The sequence below is a fragment of the Mucor mucedo genome, assembly GCF_025094135.1.
Source record: "Mucor mucedo strain NRRL 3635 chromosome Unknown EV154scaffold_396, whole genome shotgun sequence".
NCBI classification, from domain to species: domain Eukaryota; kingdom Fungi; phylum Mucoromycota; class Mucoromycetes; order Mucorales; family Mucoraceae; genus Mucor; species Mucor mucedo.
The window spans coordinates 1-6,557 of NW_026252680.1; the positions used below are offsets into that span (position 1 = coordinate 1).

A 6,557-nucleotide genomic window follows, 5' to 3' on the forward strand; every position below is an offset into this window, starting at 1 on the left:
CAATTTGATGCTTTGATTCAGTAGTGATGCATATATTGAGAATTCAAATATTTTCTTGTAACACATATGAGACTAATTGGTCTATAGTTTTTTGGATGTTGGGGGTCACCCTTTTTGTATATGGGTATGACTTGGGCTATATTCCATTTTTCTGGGAGGACTGTGTATTTCCAGCATATTTTGAAGATGGCGTAGAGTATTGGTGCTATTGTTTCGGCTATGGGCTGGAACATTTCTGCTTTGAGGTGGTCCACTCCTGGTGCTTTATTTTTGGGTAATCTATTAATGGCATCTATAATTGTTTCCACTGTGAAAGGGGGTACTTGTGTAACCTCCTGGAGGTGGTGCATGATCTAAAGTTAGGTTTTCTATTTGTGTATTTCTGATGTTACCATTAAACGTGTTTTTCCAATTGAGTGTTAGTTTATCGACTGCGTCTTGTGGTCCATCTATGCTTTCAAATGCCACGCGAATTCCTTTATTGGATTTGATGTTTTTAATTTTATTTGTTGCTTTGCTGAATTCCGTTGAGTTTAGTGTGTTGCAGAAGTTTCTAAAATGTTTATTTTTTTCTGATCTTATTTTTTTTCGTACTTCGTCTGCTAAATCTAGGTGTTCTTTCCAATATTTTGCTTTATTGATTCCTGTGCTCTTTTCCACTTTCTATATATTTTTTCTCTTTTTTCTGAAATATTTTGTAATTCTGCCGTCCAAAACCATTTCCATTGTTTTTGTCGTGGTGTTTGTTTATTGATAGTGGCGTCTAGAGATTCATATATTGACGTGCATAAGTTGTTTTCGATGTCATTAATTTTTCCTGTATTTCATATGTTGGCATAGTGTTGTTGTTATTTATTGTGTCTATTAATGATTGTATGTGGGGTATTTTCTGACGCATGTTGTCCTGTAGTCTAAATATATTTGTTTTCATTTGTATTTGTTTCTGTATTACCTTGGGTCGTCCCCTGTGTTGGGATTTCCCCTTTTTTCATAAATTTATTTAGTTGCCATAGTTTTCTTGGATTTATTTAGTTTGCCCTATATTTTGACTGCTGCGCCATTTTGTTCAAACCACGATTTTTTTTTTTTTTTTTGATATCGTCATCTTCTACGTACTTGATCACAGTTAAGAATTGTAATGTTGTCTTATTTTACGTTGATTTTTGAGGAAAAAAACATGCGATATATTCTGATCATTGCTCCTCAACCCGTTTAGTTCATTTGAAGGTTGTTTTGTTGACGATTTCTTGCCCACAAATAATAAAAATAAAGGATGAGAAAGGAATGGTTTAAAATAGCCGATTCAACAAGTCAGGTGTTGCGTTCGGAGACCCAAACAAGAATCACCAATCGCTGTCCTTCAAGAAAATAGCCCAGTTTCAGTTTACCTCAACCTGTGTCATCATACCTCTTCTTTAGAGATTTGCTGGCACTATTAAGCTACATGATACAAAAAATGTCATGATGAGCAAGTGTTTTGTATTCATGTCCAATCGGTTGTGTTTTCTGGGTGCCTTTTTATATCAGGCGCTTCTCCGCCGAGTCACTGATCCAAGCTCTTATCAACTCAGAGATATCTTCCAGGCTCAAGTGGTCTCTAAAAAGTAAATTATTTAGCATACACGAAATTATATTGTTGAGAATAAACCTACCTACAGTCATGACTTGAAACGTGTGCTGTTATTAATATTCAGCTGTACCAACTTTGATTTTATGCTTGATTTGTTTGACTTCAACATAGCCTGTGACTTTGTTGTCGTTCTCGGCAAAGCTTTGAAAGACTCACGTTTTGTACCCGACGCTTAGCACTTGCAAGATGACACTTCAGATTCCAAAGCTATGATTCTCCTTAATCACCAGTTAGAGAAAGGATTACTAAAATGCAAACTTCACGGGGTGGGATGTATTGCGGTTGGAGCTAGCACAATGAATACTTATGATAAGAGAATCCGGTGTATGGTTATTTGAGTAGCATCAATGTCTTTATCAGTAGGGCAGCTAACATTAAGTCACTTAAACATAACATCCAGGTCATCCGAGTCGAAAATCTTTTGGAAGCATGGTTGTAGGTACCTTGTGCATAATTCAAACTCTTTGATCTCCTTCTTTTGGTTGTTGAATGGCAGTGACTTTACAATTGTCTTGACTTGCAGTATACAGATCAGGACTTTATCGGCGGTAACGTTGATCAATTCCAGGATCCGGCTTTTCCTTGTGAGAACACGACAATTAACGTTGATGACGTTGATGAGCAGAGACAACATGACATCCGAAGGGAAGTTTTCCATTTGGTTAAATCCAAGCGACTGATACAAGCTTTGGCGGATTTCAGGAATTGGCTTTTAGAAGTAACTTTCCAATATCGGGTCGCAATAGGTCTTACTGATGAACATAATATTAGACAGAGCAAGGAGATGTTATAGGTAGGATTCGTATGTCAGGAGAGGCCCCATTGAATACAGGATATCGCACCTAAACCGCATCAAACTACTGGCATATTCATTGTTGTCGGGATCGATACTTGTAAGTGGTAGGCTATTGGTGATGATTCTCTTTGCTTCAGCCAAACTGATCGTTTCAGTGGCATCATTGGCATTGGTGGTGGTGGTGATGGGGCTCTTGAGTAACTCTAGTTAACACTTTGCTCAAAATTCGAAATGTATATCTTTTTGAGCTGTCTTTTTCACGCTCTTCCAAGAAGGCTTTCGCGTTTTGACTGCTGCGCCATTTTTTGGAGTCCAATTACCTTTTTTATAGTGATTTTGTCCAAGTTATTGACCACAGTTAAGATTCGTAATTATGCTCTTCTTTTACGATAATTCTTGAAGAAATCAATATGTGGACATTGTAACCTTTGCTTCTCAACGAATTCACTCCACTTGAAAGTCGGTTTGTTCATGAGCAATAAAGAAACAAAGGTGTGAAAAAGGCATTTTTTTTGAAAATTAAATTTTTTATTGAACTTGATAGTCGCACGAGGTGGGACTTGATTTGCAAAAGGGGAATAATTTCCATTTAATAGTAGGAAATGGGTATTTGTTTGTTGCTTTGGTTAAAAATGGGTAGTCTATGAATAGCTACCAGTAAAACAAAGTAGATACACCTTCATACGCTCGATATATTTCACCTAAAAACACGTATATGATACTAAATATATACTAGATGTCCATAAATAATTCATATTGTACTGATCCTCTAAGACAGCACATTTTCGAATAAGGATGACCCGCCACCAGACTGGTAGTTAATGCTCGTGATGGAACAACCCAATACTGATTCTTTTTTATTTGTAGTCGCATATAGTTATGTAGGTGAGTTAAAACTATCTACATCAATACCGTGAATATGGTCAAGCGAAGCAATTCTCTAAGCGCATCATTTTTAGCAGCAAACGGCAACAATTTCACTGATGCCCACTTTCGTCTCGATTTCCAGGAGGGTTGTTAGACGTATAAGTATGATTCTCTAGCATCAGAATATATGAAACCCTTTAGTAAAACACCTGCATCTACAAAAGAGACTTGTGTGTTTGAAACTGAGCCAGCAGCTGTAAGTTCTTGGGATATTGAACAAAAGGCATCAATGCACTTTCGATGGATTGATGGCTAAAGCACTTTTGTTCATCCAAAGTATGCAAGATTGCATGAATCAATTTAACGGCATGAGAGAATATGCTAGTATGATTCGTCGGGATCATTGAAATAGCCAACTAAAACATAAGCTTCAAATGTCTTGAGTTTGCCGAGATTGTCGATAATGTCGATTAAGCACATCATAGTACTTATTACCAATTAAGGATCTGTTTCCTTAAAGCGCGCTAATTCATTTCGAAGAACAATGAAAGTTTGAAACAAAAGATCATCATCAATTTCGTCTTGCGCCAGACAACCTAAAATAACAAAAGCTCTAGGCTGAAGAGCTGGATTGAAACGGAAGGCCATGTTTGTAACCAAACTCATCCATCGAGCGTGCCATGTATTTGCAGCATCTATAATTTTGATGTTAAAAAGACAGTTGTTGTATGTAAAAAGTAGCAAAATATTACCTATCGTTGGTGCAGCATAGTTTGTAGCATCCAATAAAAGACGAACAATTACTTCAAGCGATCCCAGGCTCATGTTTTCAACATTGTCTGTCATTGTCTCCTCAGTAATTGTAAACGCATTGGCATAGGATTTACTAAGGCCAAAATGTACACGATACTTTCCGTCACAGACATCGTTCAAGACATATTTCAGCTTCTTTCGGTTTTCCGGGCGGATATTTTTGTTTGTTACAAGTGCGTGAATAAAGTTCACAACAAGTTCATGTACAGATGATCGAATAAAGGTTGGTCCGGTTGAGACTACCAGCGATATAATGTGGAGTATTTCTGCGACATAAGGTGTTTCAATGTCTTCAGTATAAAATGATATGGTGAGCATGAAGCGCACCAAACAACCAATTTCATGCCACGATTGATGCTTGATTAGGGTTTGCTTGCAGTTGTGAGACGTACTTTGAAGTACTCTGCGCATTCCGGTTAATCACTTTTCCTCGGATAGCATTACAATTCATTATAACAAGCGTATCAGCAATAGCTTCCGCTTGCGATGACCTAATACCACTTTCGACTGAGAACTGAATAAGTGAATCAATCACTAAATTATGAAGTTCATCGATATCCTTTAAAGTATTCCAGATATTTTTTTGAATATGCTCATACACCTGTTATGTTCTTCGTTAATGAAACCTTGTTTTTGTCTAAAAAAATGGATTCATATATTTACCTCGGATTTTTCAGCTGTGATAGTAATCAAAGATCGAATGACATCTTTTACCTTTGATGCATCTTTTCCGTTAAGAGAGTAGGTAAAGAAGACAAGATTCTTCAACCACGGTACCATGTATTCCAACGTAATCATTTGTCGAGATGTCTCTGTGCTTGATCTGTTAAACCCAACTATACATTCATTCAAAAACTCTAATGTCAAATGAGTTTCGCTATTAGCTAGATGCTCACTCGTGCTAACAATAAAGTTGACACTGTTGTGAGGAATACATAAATCTATAGCTTGCACCACAAAGTTGTTAGAGTTGATTTAAACGTTTCAACGCTTAGTACCTACCTCTGGCATTTATCAATTGGTGGCTAATACCAAATCTGAATGATACGCATAATGAATAGAGTAGATTATATGCATTTAGTCGAAGGGTAGGATTATCGCTTCCGATATTTAGCAATCCCATGATCGAATTCGGCCAGGAACATCAGTTGGTCGTATACCATGATTGCGATCTGTAAGGTGAGTATTGGAAGTCTGTTTTTTTCGTTCCATTAAGCACTACAGCCCACATTGTGAGTAACATATTACTTGTTTCGTAAAATTTTAAATATGCTTACTTTGTAAACAACGTCCCAATTTGGCACCGAAGGAATCTTGTAGTTATACCACCATCGTGCGTGATATGAATCCCACCTTTCCTGATGCTCTCTTACTTTCCGGAATAAAAGACCAGAAATACGTCAACCAAATCATTCAAATTATAGACGCTATTTAAAAATGTGTTTAAGCACCAGAAAATTTCCTGATCGCGAATCTAAAGGGGTTTCTGTCAGTAGCAGAGCAAGTGTCGCTATAATTGTATCCTGTACCGTAGTGGCTTGAAAATAGTGCGACCTGGTCTTTATACCAACAGGTATATGTGTCTTGAGGCCAATAATCAGGAAAGCGATTATAACAGCCATTCCCATATTTTTCAATATTATCTTTAAATGGAATTAAATGTCAGTTGATAGATCGATTGTAAAAAGGTACACTAACTACAGGAGTCTTTTGGTAAACGAATTTCGGACAAAGCAATGATTACTTAATTCGCTTATGCTGACGACAGACCGGGTTCGTGTAACTAAATCATTAGTCACTACTTCAGGAAATTTACGAATATAACGTTGCAAATGAAAGTTTGGATTAAATAAATGAGGATTCCACCAAAGATCATCCATTTGAGTAAAAACGAGCTGGAAGAACTGATTCAACCAGTTGACCGGGATTTCACAATGAGCACCGCGTATGTCAAACCAAATGAAAGTTCAAATGGATGATTCAGATATGACTCCATGACCTAAATATAAAGTTAGCTTCTCATGAACTGATATCATTTGGTTATGAGCTTACTCTCAGCATATAGTAGATCAACAGTTCAAAATCAAAGTGTTCGTTGGATATTTTGCGTGGAACGAAACAAAAGGCCGAAAGCCAGGAAACACGCCACGAGAAAACCGCCTTGGTAAAAGACATTTAGAGAGCTGATAGCACCTCCATCTCGGTTCTTATTTATACGAATAAGCTCGCTGGAATAATTGTTACGATTAACAAGTGAATAACTCGCTTAACACAATTTCACATGGAGCTCCTTGAAGTGGTAACTTACGAACTGTTTCTGATTTTGGTAAAGCCTGTTTTTGAAAAGTCAGAATTTGCTGGGAGTCAAGATCACGGAATTAAACCACAAATCCATCGACAGAAGTCTTCGAGGCATCAGGAAATATTCTTTTGAATGCATCCACAATAAAC

At 37.1% G+C, this 6,557-nt stretch overlaps 3 protein-coding genes across 3 annotated transcripts; all 3 read right to left on the reverse strand.

The window, feature by feature from the left end:
- Positions 1-2,009: 2,009 nt before the first annotated feature.
- EV154DRAFT_572867 (uncharacterized protein) lies at positions 2,010-2,899 on the reverse strand (the record flags this gene model as incomplete). Its single annotated transcript, XM_051606365.1, has 3 exons — positions 2,010-2,316; positions 2,473-2,629; positions 2,815-2,899. 3 exons carry the CDS (start codon positions 2,897-2,899, stop codon positions 2,010-2,012), a joined length of 549 nt encoding a protein of 182 aa, XP_051449838.1.
- An 892-nt stretch (positions 2,900-3,791) lies between these two features.
- EV154DRAFT_572868 (uncharacterized protein) lies at positions 3,792-5,229 on the reverse strand (the record flags this gene model as incomplete). The annotated part of the gene is made up of 5 exons (XM_051606366.1): positions 3,792-3,988; positions 4,046-4,478; positions 4,531-4,707; positions 4,770-5,053; positions 5,109-5,229. 5 exons carry the CDS (start codon positions 5,227-5,229, stop codon positions 3,792-3,794), a joined length of 1,212 nt encoding a protein of 403 aa, XP_051449839.1.
- A 320-nt stretch (positions 5,230-5,549) lies between these two features.
- EV154DRAFT_489125 (uncharacterized protein) lies at positions 5,550-6,281 on the reverse strand (the record flags this gene model as incomplete). Its single annotated transcript, XM_051599260.1, has 3 exons — positions 5,550-5,749; positions 5,851-6,010; positions 6,159-6,281. 3 exons carry the CDS (start codon positions 6,279-6,281, stop codon positions 5,550-5,552), a joined length of 483 nt encoding a protein of 160 aa, XP_051449840.1.
- Between the last annotated feature and the right edge of the window lie 276 nt (positions 6,282-6,557).